Raw genomic sequence first — 13740 nt, 5'->3', positions numbered from 1 at the left:
GACGCCGCCGGTGGTTTGATTGGAAACACTCAGAAATGTGGTCACATGACCAGAGCAGAGACGTCTGCAGGTTTGATTCCATCAAGTTAGCACAAAAACCCAACGAGGAAAAGCAGCTGCAGCGTGGAATGAAGAAGAAAGCTGTTCATGTGGAACCAAAGCGCCATGACTCTTTGTTTACGGGGGGGCCACGCACATCAACACCCACCCTTTTCACACTGCAGGACTGTGTTCCGGTCCGGCGTCTGAACACAGCGACGGCGGCTTCACCCTATGACAACCAGAGACGGGGTAGGGGGGGGTGTCAGTGTCTTGCTCATGGAGGCGTCGTCATGTGGGGGGGCAAGGCAGGACTGGAACCTGCAATCTTCCGGTCAGGGTCAACTGCCTACCGCTGCACCACAGGCGACCCCCCCCATTCCAGGGCGGGTCACTGACCAGTTGCCGGGCAAAAACAGGAATATTTTCCAAAATCTGGAATCTGTCATGACAGAGACTCGTGTAACATTAGACACCACGAGCTGCAACGCCGCACCTGAACGCCATTTCTACCGTGACGTGTCGTCCTCCAGTCCCAACTTACTGCTGTCAACCCCAATGTCAAGAGTTTTGGGATTTTTACAATAATAAAAAAGTTAAGATTAAAAAAGTCTTCCTCCAGATTTACAGTCTTCTTGATTTAATGTCAGCCGTGGTTTCAAATAAAAAGTTCCAAAGTTGATTTACCGTTTGGGATCAGTTCATTCATGAAGTCATAAACCGGACAAACGTCAAGAATAAATCAGACTTTTTCTAACGACTCCTTTGATTTTCTTTATCCAGAGCTCAAATAAATTACTAATATTTAGTGTTCAAGGTGGATCTGTCTTAAATTCATTCTAAAGAACTTCTGACTGTTGTTGCTAAAACACAACATTTGATGATAACCACGAAGAACTCTGGACTTTGTCTCTTTCAGGATCTTTGACTGACAGTAAAACCATTAAATGTTTCTGAGTTGCAGTAAATCTTATGGAAAATCCCAGACTGTCCTGGACTCTGGTCCTGAAATCCCTCCTCCTGATGACAAAACCTTTGAAAGTTCAGAGTCTGGAAGGGAAACAAGCTGTGAGGAAACCTTCAGCAGAAAGAACTGCAGCTTCTTCAACTGGAACTCTGCAGCAAAATGAACAGGAAGGATCTGGATGAAGAAAGCTTCTGCTGTTCCATCTGTCTGGATCTGCTGAAGGATCCGGTGACTATTCCCTGTGGACACAGCTACTGCATGAAGTGTCTTCAAGGATTGTGGGATGCAGAGGAGAAAGTCCCCAGCTGTCCTCAGTGCAGGAAGACCTTCACACCGAGGCCTGTTCTGGGGAAAAATGTCATGTTAGCAGCTTTAGTGGAGCAGCTGAAGAAGACCGGACTCCAAGCTGCTCCTGCTGGTCTCTGCTATGCTGGACCTGAAGATGTGGTCTGTGACGTCTGCACTGGAAGAAAACTGAAAGCCATCAAGTCCTGCTTGAGCTGTCCGGCCTCTTACTGTGAGGAACACCTTCAGCCTCATCTGAAAGCAGCTGCATTGAAGAAACACAAGCTGGTGGAACCCTCCAAGAAGCTGCAGGAGAACATCTGCTCCCGTCATGATGAGGTGATGAAGATGTTCTGTCGCACTGATCAGAAGAGCATCTGTTATCTCTGCTCTGTGGAAGAACACAGAGGCCACGACACAGTCTCAGCTGCAGCAGAAAGGACTGAGAAGAAGAGAGAGCTGGAGGAGAGTCAGCAACAAATCCAGCAGAGAATCCAGGACAGAGAGAAGGAGGTGAAGCTGCTTCAACGGGAGGTGGAGGCCATCAATCACTCTGCTGATCAAACAGTGAAGGACAGTGAGAAGATCTTCACTCAGATGATCCGTCTCCTCCAGAAAAGAAGCCGTGATGTGGAGCAGCAGATCAGATCCCAGCAGCAAACTGAAGTGAGGCGAGTCAAAGGTCTTCAGGAGGAGCTGGAGCAGGACATGGCTGAGCTGAAGAGGAGAGACGCTGAGCTGAAGCAGCTCTGGCTCACAGAGGATCACAGCCACTTTCTGCTCAACTACCCCTCACTGCCCCCACTCAGTGAGTCCACCCCCTCAGCCAGCATCCATGTCCGTCCTCTGACATACTTTGAGGATGTGACAGCAGCTGTGTCAGAGCTCAGAGACGAACTGCAGGACATTCTGAGAGAGGAATGGACAAACATCTCACTGACAGTCTCTCATGTGGACGTTTTACTGTCAGAACCAGAACCAGAACCAAAGAGCAGAGCTGACTTCCTCAGATATTCACGTCAAATCACACTGGATCCAAACACAGCACACAGACATCTGTTACTGTCAGAGGAGAACAGAAAGGTGACAGCGATGGAAGAACCTCAGTCTGATTCTGATCATCCAGACAGATTTACTGATTGGTTTCAGGTTCTGAGTAGAGAGAGTCTGACTGGACGTTGTTACTGGGAGGTAGAGAGGAGAGGAGAATATGTTGGTGTAGCAGTCGCATACAAGAACATCAGCAGATCTGGAAGTGAAAGTGGATTTGGTTTAAATGATAAGTCTTGGTCATTATATTGTCAGCCAGACTTGTTCTCATTTGTCCACAACAACATAAGAACCTCCATCTCAGCTCGTGTTCCCTCCAGAGTAGGAGTGTACCTGGATCACAGAGCAGGTGTTCTGTCCTTCTACAGCGTCTCTGAAAGCATGACTCTCCTCCACAGAGTCCAGACCACTTTCACTCAGACGCTCCATGCTGGACTGATTGTTGGTTATGTTGGAGACACAGCAGAGTTGTGTAAAGTGAAGTAGTTCCTGAAACAAGTGAAATGTTTGTTTTCAGTGATTTCTCTGCTTTGGATCATCTAGAACTAAACGTTTGAACTGTTCAGATTCTGTGGAGTCATGTTTGGAGTCAGAAATGGAGAGAAATGAAAATCTCTAGAATGTGGATTGGAGACATTTTGGAACATGAATGTCAAACTTTTGGGAGTCCAATCTGTTTTCTGGTGGTTTCTTTGAACTTTGGGATTCCAATGTTTTTGTGTTGTTGTCATGGGAACTGAAGGAAGCTGCAACACAAATGGAATCAGTGAGGTCACCATCCCAGACTTTCTCTGGTTTGTTCTCCACAGAAACACCAAGAGAAGAAGCTGAAGGAGAAGATTGTGTTTGTGGAAAGAAGAACATTTACAACTTTGTGTTCTTCCTGCTTCATTTGACAACTTTGGATTGTAGATTTGTGTTTTCATGTCTCTGTTTCTGATCATGTGATGACAATAAAAACCTCCTGATTCTTTGGTCTCCATTCCAGAGTTGGAGTGAAATGTGATGAAGAAAAGTGGGTCTTCCTGAGACTCAGACCCACAGAAATAACTGCATCCTGAGCTGCTTTTTGCTGCTAAAGTCTCCAGGAAAACACATTTTGCTCTGATCTCACTGCCATTCATTTCATGAAGCCGTGTTCACAGTTAACTACATTGAGATGTTCTACCAGGTTTCTGTTCATCTATTAACCAGGTTGGTTCTGATTGTGAGACACAGATGCTCTTTTCTCTGGTATATTAAAATCAAATCCCTAAAGTGGCGTGAAGGATTTTTAAAATATTTCTTTTTTCCTGTTCTATGTGACATTTAGGTTGAAAGTAACAACACACTCCTATTTACTCAGATTTATTTCTCTCTTTCCTTTTTATTTTTAAATCCTTTCTTTATCTTTAGGCTCTTTAAATGTCAGCGGATCAAGAAATGCCATAAAAGGTAAAGCGCTGTTTCACTAAACAATTGAAAAGTGACCTTTTTGTCTTTCAAGAGTCACATTCTAGCAGTAATGATAGAAACTTCTGGAAATCTCAATGGGGTGAAGATGTTTATGGTGGTCAGCTGGAACTCTCACAGTTAGACACATTCTTCTGAGCGACTGTGACAGTCAGGGTCATTCTGTGTTTCTGATAATATTCAGTAACATCTTTATTAACAGATACGGATACAACTCCAAACTGGAAAATGTTGAGCTCCTTTCTTTGACTGAAAATGATATAATTTATGGTTTAAATAATGCCGTTATTATAACAGTAGGTGATTTTAATATAGCATTAAATAATCAGATGGCCACCATGTCCTCTTCCTTCTGAGAGTCCCTTACATTCATTCATGCAGAGAGATAACCTGAAAGATTCCCAAACAAGGAAATCTCCATCTGTGAGGTAGGATTCAACCAACTAAAAGCTGTCCCAGTAATTCCAACCGTGTCATGAAGTCTGTTTAAAAGGACAGAGTGGTCCACTGTGTCAAAGGCTGAACTCAGGTCCAGTCAGACTAAAACAGATACTTTCTTCATGTCAGCATGTGACCTGAGATCATTTAAGACCCTGACAAGTGCCATCTCTGTTGAGTGATGAGATTTAAAACCAGACTGAAACTTTTCTAAAATGTTATTTTCATTAATAAAATCATTCAGTTGAGTAAAAACAAGCTTTTCTGTGTTTTCATCACTTGTCGTGGCGCTGCAGCATCAATCAAGACAAAACTGTTGAGCGTTTTCTCACCGATAGGACGTACAGTAGAAAGGTCATCACGGGGTCGTTGATCCCTCCCCTGTAGGATAGATGATCTAATGTCATCTATCTTAGTGGTGAAGTGGACTTCAAACTCCTCACAGGTTTTACTGCTAAAGGTGGACGGTGGTCAGAGGTTGGATTGATGTATTGATTGTGTATTCTTTGACCTGTCTGTTGCTCCCAAACCACCGCCTGGCCCTGCAGTTGTCCAAAGGAGACAAATAAATGAGAGCACTGGGGCACAGTTTGTAGAAATGATAAACCCTGAAAACGTCTCTGGTGCCAATGTTGATGAAATGCTGAATTCTGTTACTTCTAGCATCTTGAATGTTCTGGATGCCATTGCCCCTATGAAGGTTAAATTGATAAAACATAGACAGAAAGCTCCCTGGAGGAACGATGATCTAGTCAGGGCACAGAAACAACAGTGCCGCAGAGCTGAGCGAAACTGGCGCAAGTCAAAACTCCAGGTTCATTATGGAATATATAAGGCGGAGTTGTACGCTTACAACCAGATCTTATGCAGAACAAGGGAAAGGTACTTCTCTGAAATCTTTGGAAGTTGCAGCAGCAACTCTCGTGTCCTGTTCACAACAGTTAACAGATTAACTAACCCTCCAACCTAGCTACCAATAGAATTGGTTTGTACACCTAAATGTAATGAGTTTGCTGTATTTTTCAATGACAAGGTTCAGGGCATTAAAAAAGCCATCAACTCCACAACACATATAACTATCGAACGGCCACCTACTCACTCTAAGCTGACTCACTTTGTACCTGTCACTGACCAAACTGTCCAAGAGACCATCACCCGTCTGAGCCCGTCTACATGCTGCCTTGATGTGTTACCCACTAGATTTCTAAAGTCTGTCTTGAACAGTGTGTTGCCATCAATTACTCAAATAGTTAACATGTCTCTTCAATCTGGAATATTTCCAGAGGCCTTAAAAACTGCAGTCATTAAACCCCTCCTGAAAAAGAGCGGTCTTGATCCCACTGTACTGAATAATTACAGACCTATCTCTAATCTGCCATTTTTAGGAAAAGTCCTTGAAAAAGTTGTCTACCAACAGCTCACTGACTTTCTCTTATTAAACAATTCATTTGATGTTTTCCAGTCAGGTTTTAGACCCCATCATAGCACAGAAACTGCTCTTATCAAGGTAACCAACGACATCCGCCTGAACACTGATGATGGAAAAGTCTCTGTCTTAATCCTGCTAGACCTGAGCGCTGCCTTTGATACTGTTGATCATGGGATCCTTTTGCACAGACTCCAAGACTGGGTTGGCATCTCTGGATCTGCCCCTAAGTTGGCTCAAGTCTTATCTAGAAGACAGGAAATATTTTGTTGAAATTGGGAGTTGTGTCTCAGACTACATGGGCTTGAATTGTGGTGTGCCCCAGGGATCGATCCTGGGACCCCTTCTGTTCAACCTCTACATGCTGCCACTAGGGCAGTTAATACGCAGTAATAACATATCTTATCACAACTATGCAGATGATACTCAGATCTATGTGTCACTGACAACAGGTGAATATGGGCCGGTGGATTCACTCAACCACTGCCTCCAACAGATCAGCGCGTGGATGCAGGACAACTTTCTCCAGCTAAACTCAAACAAGACCGAAGTTATTGTTTTTGGCCCACAGAAACAAAGAGAAAGTGTCAGCAGCTACCTTCATTCTCTGTCTCTTAAACCCTCAAATCAAGTCAGAAATCTAGGGGTAATCATGGACTCTGACCTGAACTTTAACAGCCATATCAAGTCAATAACATCAGCGGCATTTTACCACCTGAAAAACATTGCCAAAATCAAAAACATAATCTCAAAGCGAGACCTGGAGATACTTATCCATGCATTTGTCTCCAGCAGGTTAGACTACTGTAACGGCCTGCTCACCGGCCTGTCCAAACGAGCTGTAAAACAGCTTCAGTACATCCAGAATGCTGCTGCTCGAGTCCTGACCAGAACCAGGAAGTATGATCACATTAGTCCTGTGCTCAGGTCTTTGCACTGGCTCCCTGTACCTCAAAGAATAGACTTCAAAGCAGCTCTGCTTGTGTACAAGTCTCTCCATGGCCGAGCACCAAAGTACATCTCTGACATGTTAGTGCCATATGAACCATCTCGTACTCTGAGGACCTCAGGGGCCGGCCTCCTGTTGATTCCCAGAGTCAGAACTAAACAAGGGGAATCAGCGTTTCAATATTCTGCAGCTAAAATCTGGAACAGCCTCCCTGAAGGCGTAAGACAGGCCTCTTCTGTGTTCATGTTCAAATCTAGACTTAAAACATTTCTGTTTAGCCGTGTATATGACTGAAAGGTCCTATCTGCACTTTTCTTTCCTTTCCTTCCTTTATTTTTAAATCAATTTTCAATTATTATTATTTTTTTTTCTTCTTCTTTTTTTTCTTTTCTTTTAAAGTAAATTTTACGTTGATTATTTCTATGATGTATTGTGATTTTAATGCATTTTTCTGTTTTGTGAAGCACCTTGAATTACTTTGTGTACGAATTGTGCTATACAAATAAACTTGCCTTGCCTTGCCTATTTTATCAATTGTAGCAAAGATTTTTGGCTTTGACTGATTTTCTGCGATGAACTTTGAGAAACATTTCTATTAAGAAAAAATTATTAGCTTGTTTCTAAAAATGTGATGTATTGTGAGTTTTGTTTTCTGCCAGTGCCGTTCTGCCCTTCTTGTCATTCTTTTGAGTTTCCTAATGTCTTCAGTTCTCCAAGGAGGCGGAGCTTTCTCCTTAACTGTTTGTAGTTTTAATGGGGCAGAATTGTGGTGAGTTTATTATGGAAATGCTAAGTTTATAGATGGATATGAAAGAGTTGGTTGCTGATTTTCCAAATGTGAGATCAAGTTTGCAGCCACTTCAGGATGTAGACGGCGCCCTCTAATGGTTCTCTGAGGGAGCTTCTCCATTCTGCAGTCATGCTCCTTAAAAACAGACATGAATGATCAGAAATGCCCACATCCACAACAGAGGTGACTGAGGCCTTCAGGCCGTGAGTAAGCATCAGATCCAGAGTGTGACCTCTGTTGTGGGTGGGAACCTTCACATGCTGAACATAATCCATAACTGTTAAAACGTCACGGACAAACATCTCTGAAGGATCATCAGCGTGTACGTTAAAATCACCAAGAACCATCATTTTTTCTAAAATCCATGTATACTGAGGAAAGCAGAAATAAAAGATGAATTATATTTAGGAGGTCTGAACACGATCAAACACAACACGACGGGATTATTAAATACTATAATACTGATATTCAAAGAAGAATATTTAATAAACATAGTGTCTCTAGAACCAATACCTGCAGATAAAACTGCAGTTGTCCCACCCCCCCGACCTTTTTTTCTGTCCTGGTTTGTGAAGTTAAAAAGGGGGGGTTAAGATTGTGATCTAAAATAAAGTCATGAATAAGAAATGATTTGTTTGAAAGTGATTGAACATTTCAGAGTGACAGATAGATTCAGTTTGGTTGACTTATTGCTGTGACTGGCTGAGTTCTGGATTCTAGGATTATTATACCGTATGTCCAACACCAGAGGCTTTCAGCTCTCATCTGTCTGCTCAGCTGATGGACAAGTTAAAAAGAAAGAATAAATCAGACTTTTTCTAACGACTCCTTTGATTTTCTTTATCCAGAGCTCAAATAAATAACTAATATTTATTTACTAAATATTAGTTAGTTATGTAATTTAGTAACAAATCATCGTAGACATTTATTGATATCCACAAGTATTTGCAAGAAAGTTTTCTTTATTCTTCAACTTGAACTTCCCACCAGGTCAATAACCATCTCAGCATATGATGTATAGTTATGAGGATGAAACAAGCATTTTAGAGGAGATGCTCAAAGGAACAAAAGGCATGTAAGTCATGTGGGAGAACACACGTGTGGATCTGGGTCCTCATGGATGCTTTTGTGACTGTGCATGTCTCCATGACGGCTCAGCCGTGTTCTAAACTGCTGCTGCCATGCGATGAGTCGTGGCGTTCTTCCTCAGCTGCAAAGACAGAACGAGGATCTTTCTCTGGCGTCACATGGATGACCCAAACGTTTGACACGTTCCAGTGAAGACACGCTTGATGGTTTGGCACCCATGACTCTTTTATTCAAGACCTCCTTTAACATACATGTGCTTCGTCCCATCATTAAACGCAGTCGTCTCAGAGAAAATTACAAGGTGACAGTAAAAGACCATGTGACCGTCTGCCCCCTCAAACGTGACGTTGGAACCCCCCCCCCCCATCACTGGAAGCCTCTAGAGGAAACAGAACTAAACCCAGAAGAACAAAAGTGACGAGGTCATCCTGCAGGTAGAACCAGGAAACACTGGCTACATGTGTGGGAGGAGTCACAAGAAAGGGGGAGGGGCAAGCATCAAAACATCACAGCATAAATTGAAAACAGGAAATTCCCCTCATCTTCCCATAACCGTCTGAAGGGACGGTCGCTGGACAGCCGCAGGACCCCTTCTTCTCACACGGGGGGTTCTGTTTTGCCGCTCGCCGCTCACCGCCACTCATGGAGGTCCAGCTGCACCACAAATGCTCTTTTTTTTCTAAACTGATAAAAATCCCAGCAGATGGAGCTGGCAGTGAAAAGAATGAACGCTTCTAAAACAAGGAAATGAAGAGCAAACATTCCTACATCAGCAGAAACAGCAGAGCTCTGAACCAGACAGCATTTCTGACAGAGGAAGGTTTCTGACGGCGCCTCGGCACGCTAAGATGACCTTTGGTCCCACTTTGAGCAGCAGCGCTGAGCTTGGAGGGAAACGACCACAAAGAACCAAATCCACACGTCTGGTTCCAAGCATCCGTCTGCTCCGTTTTGGTCCCTTTGAGGATCATCTGTGAGGAACGCTTTCAGCTCCTAAACTGGATCTCAGCGACTCGTAAAAAGAAAAAAAGGTCCTAAACCCAAACTGAAGGAAAACCTAACAGCTGGGGGGGCTGGAGTTGCCCTGGAGAAAAGAAACCTTTAGGTCTCTGTGCTGATCCAGACCTGCAGGTGGGATTGGATCAGAACCGGATCACGTGACCTCCATTACATACATGACCGAGTGACAGAAAGGAAGAAGGAGAAAGGAACCCCAAAGCTGAGAGGAGTACAGCCATGTTCCACATCGGACTGCATCCACAGGAAGCTTCAGTCCAGCAGCAGGGGGGTTGAAACAAACAGAGGGGGGGCTGGTTTGGGACACGGGGGACAATTTAGGACATGTGGGCCGGTTTGGGACACAGGGCTGGTTTGGGACACAGGGCTGGTTCAGGACATGGGGGCCTGTTTAGGACATGGGGGCCAGTTTGGGACATGGGGGCCAGTTTTGGACATGGGGGCCGGTTTGGGACATGGGGGCCTGTTTAGGACATGGGGGCCAGTTTGGGACATGGGGGCCAGTTTTGGACATGGGGGCCGGTTTGGGACATGGGGGCCAGTTTGGGACATGGGGGCCGGTTTGGGACATGGGCGCGGTTTGGGACATGGGCCCGGTTTGGGACATGGGGGCCGGTTTGGGACATGGGGGCCGGTTTGGGACATGGGGGCCAGTTTGGGACATGGGCCCGGTTTGGAACATGGGCCCGGTTTGGGACTTGGGGGCCGGTTTGGGACATGGGGGCTGGTTTGGGACACAGGGCTGGTTCAGGACATGGGGGCGTGTTTAGGACATGGGGGCCAGTTTGGGACATTGGGGCCAGTTTGTGACATGGGGGCCAGTTTGGAACATGGGGGCCAGTTTGGGACATGGGCCCGGTTTGGGACATGGGAGCCGGTTTGGGACATGGGAGCCGGTTTGGGACATGGGGGCCAGTTTTGAACATGGGGGCCGGTTTGGGACATGGGCCCGGTTTGGGACACAGGGGCCAGTTATGGACATGGGGGCCGGTTTGGGACACAGGGGCCGGTTTGGGACACGGGGGCCTGTATGGGACATGGGCCCGGTTTGGGACATGGGGGCCGGTTTAGGACATGGAGGCCAGTTTGGGACATGGGCCCGGTTTGGGACATGGGGGCCGGTTTAGGACATGGGGGCCAGTTTGGGACATGGGGGCCGGTTTGGGACATGGGGGCCGGTTTGGGACATGGGGGCCAGTTTGGGACATGGGGGCCGGTTTGGGACATGGGCGCGGTTTGGGACATGGGGGCCAGTTTGGGACATGGGGGCCGGTTTGGGACATGGGGGCCAGTTTGGGACATGGGGGCCGGTTTGGGACATGGGCGCGGTTTGGGACATGGGCCCGGTTTGGGACATGGGGGCCGGTTTGGGACATGGGGGCCGGTTTGGGACATGGGGGCCAGTTTGGGACATGGGGGCCAGTTTGGGACATTGGGGCCAGTTTGGGACATGGGGGCCTGTTTAGGACATGGGGGCCGGTTTAGGACATGGGGGCCAGTTTGGGACATGGGGGCCGGTTTGGGACATGGGGGCCGGTTTGGGACTTGGGGGCCGGTTTGGGACATGGGGGCTGGTTTGGGACACAGGGCTGGTTCAGGACATGGGGGCGTGTTTAGGACATGGGGGCCAGTTTGGGACATTGGGGCCAGTTTGGGACATGGGGGCCTGTTTAGGACATGGGGGCCAGTTTGGAACATGGGGGCCAGTTTGGGACATGGGCCCGGTTTGGGACATGGGGGCCGGTTTGGGACATGGGGGCCAGTTTTGAACATGGGGGCTGGTTTGGGACATGGGCCCGGTTTGGGACACGGGGGCCAGTTATGGACATGGGGCCGGTTTGGGACACAGGGGCCGGTTTGGGACACGGGGGCCTGTATGGGACATGGGCCCGGTTTGGGACATGGGGGCCGGTTTAGGACATGGGGGCCTGTTTGGGACATGGGCCCGGTTTGGGACATGGGAGCCGGTTTGGGACACAGGGCTGGTTCAGGACATGGGGGCCGGTTTGGGACATGGGGTCTGGTTCAGGACATGGGGGCGGGGTCGGCTGACTGCTGTTGGGCGTCTCCAGATCGTCGTCTCACCTGGAAAACAAGATTTGCAGAGTTTCAGCTGAAATGCCGACTCAGGACAGTTCCGTGACGGAACAGGAGCTTCCGTGACCCAGACGGCGGGACGGCCACCTACTTGGCGGGAACGGTGGGGGATCCTGAGCGGTGGAAGTGGATGTTCTGCCACTTGCTGTCCCGGCGGTGCCAGATGCGGGTCTCCTCGGACTGCGTGGTGCGAGGCAGGCCGCCGCCGTCGATGTACTGCGTCAGGCGGATGTAGGCGATGCAGGCGGCGTCGTCACCGATGAGGTGCACGTGGGGGTTGAGCAGGATGGTGTGAATGGGCTGCTTCCCCTTAGGGGGGGCTGTAAAGACAGGACACGGGGTCACATCTGAAGATCTTTCAGACCAGTTGAGGAGAATTTGAGGACATTTTAGCAGAAAAAGTCTAGACAGGAAGTCATGCCTGCAGTCCAGGCATGATGGGATGTCATCAGGACAGGTGTGGCATAAGTCATTGTCTGAGGTCAATATTTCTAGCGTTTTGCTGATTATTTCATTTAAAAGGAGGTTAAGGAAGAACTAAACTGAGTCCAAATGGGTTTGTTTCATCAGCCGACCGTTACGGTGGATGTTTCGGCACAGACCACCAGAACCTCCAGCTCTTCCTCAGTTTTACTGTATTTCTTTAAGCATGAAGTTGAATTTTGAAGAGATTTTCAGTTTGATCCGACAGAACTTTGAGAAATCCGTCTTTGCAGAAGATTAAAAAACTAAATTCACAGTTCTGATTTGTTAAAATGAGGCTTTGATAACTGACCACGTCAGAAAAAAGGAGTTCTGTACGTTAACCTTACTCTGCTTCCTTTTACAGCTTTTTGCTTAACTTGCACTAGAGCAAAGAAGCTCCTCCCCCTTTAGATCCTGTTTATGCCCCGCCCACACATTAAAGTCTTTATGTACTTGATGCGTGTGGAGACCCTTTTCATGAGCAGCCGTGACCCTGGAGGAAGTTTACCGTTTTCAAAGTAGAAGCGGTGGAAATCCGTTCCCTCCACCAGGTTCCCCAAAGCTTCAGGCTCAAAGGACGTCAGGCCGGGATCACAGATCTTCCTGGAAGAGGAAACCCAGACGGATCAGCCTGAGAACAAACCTCCTGCGGTCTGCAGAACGGATCGGGTCAAACTAACGTGTAGGCCTCAAAGTCTCCGTTGTTGATGGCCTCGATCAGCTGCTCCGTCACTTTGATGATCTCCTGCTTGCGGGCTGTGGAGACAGGAGAGGCAACTAAAGTCGTGCGTCCACACGACGAACCAAAAACAGTCCCAAACCACGAAGAGAGCAGCTCCACCCACCATCAGGGCAACAACGGGGAGAGGTTTTACCCTCAGAGGAGGCAGAACTGTTCCCCGCTAAGTGAACTCTAACAGAGACCTGAGATACCACCATGTCCTGAGAGACCACCAGGTCCTGAGAGACCACCAGGTCCTGAGAGACCACCATGTCCTGAGAGACCACCAGGTCCTGAGAGACCACCAGTATCTAAGAGACCGACGGGTCCTGAGAGACCACCAGGTCCTGAGAGACCACCAGGTCTTGAGAGACCAACAGGTCCTGAGAGACCACCAGTATCTAAGAGACAGACGGGTCCTGAGAGACCACCAGGTCCTGAGAGACCACCAGGTCCTGAGAGACCACCAGGTCCTGAGAGACCACTAGGTCTTGAGAGACCACCAGTATCTAAGAGACCGACGGGTCCTGAGAGACCACCAGGTCCTGAGAGACCGCCAGGTCCTGAGAGACCACCAGGTCCTGAGAGACCACCAGGTCCTGAGAGACCACAAGGTCTTGAGAGACCACCAGGTCCTGAGAGACCACCAGGTCCTGAGAGACCACCAGGTCCTGAGAGACCACCATGTCCTGAGAGACCACCAGGTCCTGAGAGACCACCAGTATCTAAGAGACCGACGGGTCCTGAGAGACCACCAGGTCCTGAGAGACCACCAGGTCTTGAGAGACCAACAGGTCCTGAGAGACCACCAGTATCTAAGAGACAGACGGGTCCTGAGAGACCACCAGGTCCTGAGAGACCACCAGGTCCTGAGAGACCACTAGGTCTTGAGAGACCACCAGTATCTAAGAGACCGACGGGTCCTGAGAGACCACCAGGTCCTGAGAGATCGCCA

General features: G+C 47.7%; 2 protein-coding genes across 9 annotated transcripts in view; one reads left to right on the top strand and one right to left on the bottom strand.

Annotated features, from left to right (window-relative positions):
• The first annotated feature begins 1055 nt into the window (after positions 1-1055).
• Positions 1056-3323, top strand: LOC101161697 (tripartite motif-containing protein 16-like). The gene has a single exon (XM_023949075.2). The coding sequence runs from the start codon at positions 1166-1168 to the stop codon at positions 2825-2827; it is 1662 nt and encodes a 553-aa protein (XP_023804843.1). The 5' UTR covers positions 1056-1165; the 3' UTR covers positions 2828-3323.
• Positions 3324-8689: 5366 nt separating this feature from the next.
• camk2d1 (calcium/calmodulin-dependent protein kinase (CaM kinase) II delta 1) overlaps positions 8690-13740 on the bottom strand; it is an 81677-nt gene continuing 76626 nt past the window's right edge. For 4 of the 8 annotated variants that reach the window (XM_023965800.2, XM_078936561.1, XM_078936563.1 and 1 more), the window contains 4 exons: positions 12745-12820; positions 12573-12667; positions 11691-11919; positions 8690-11587 (listed from right to left, as the gene is read on the bottom strand). In XM_023965800.2, coding sequence (XP_023821568.1) covers positions 11584-11587; positions 11691-11919; positions 12573-12667; positions 12745-12820 — 404 coding nt within the window. In that variant the 3' untranslated portion in view covers positions 8690-11583. Of the gene's footprint in view, positions 11588-11686; positions 11920-12572; positions 12668-12744; positions 12821-13740 lie in introns of those variants that run through there. The other 4 variants (XM_023965801.2, XM_078936562.1, XM_078936564.1 and 1 more) reach the window with 1 other exon arrangement.

Source organism: Oryzias latipes, chromosome 18 (genome assembly GCF_053564925.1).
Source record: "Oryzias latipes strain Hd-rR chromosome 18, Olatipes_Hd-rR_3.1".
Taxonomy (NCBI): domain Eukaryota; kingdom Metazoa; phylum Chordata; class Actinopteri; order Beloniformes; family Adrianichthyidae; genus Oryzias; species Oryzias latipes.
The sequence above is the reverse complement of the archived record's forward strand: the minus strand, read 5'-3'. Positions and strand labels throughout refer to the sequence as shown.

What these genes read in the sequence shown, in the direction of transcription:
- LOC101161697 (XM_023949075.2), top strand. Translation starts at nt 1,166, where the DNA reads ATGAACAGGAAGGATCTGGATGAAGAAAGCTTCTGCTGTTCCATCTGT.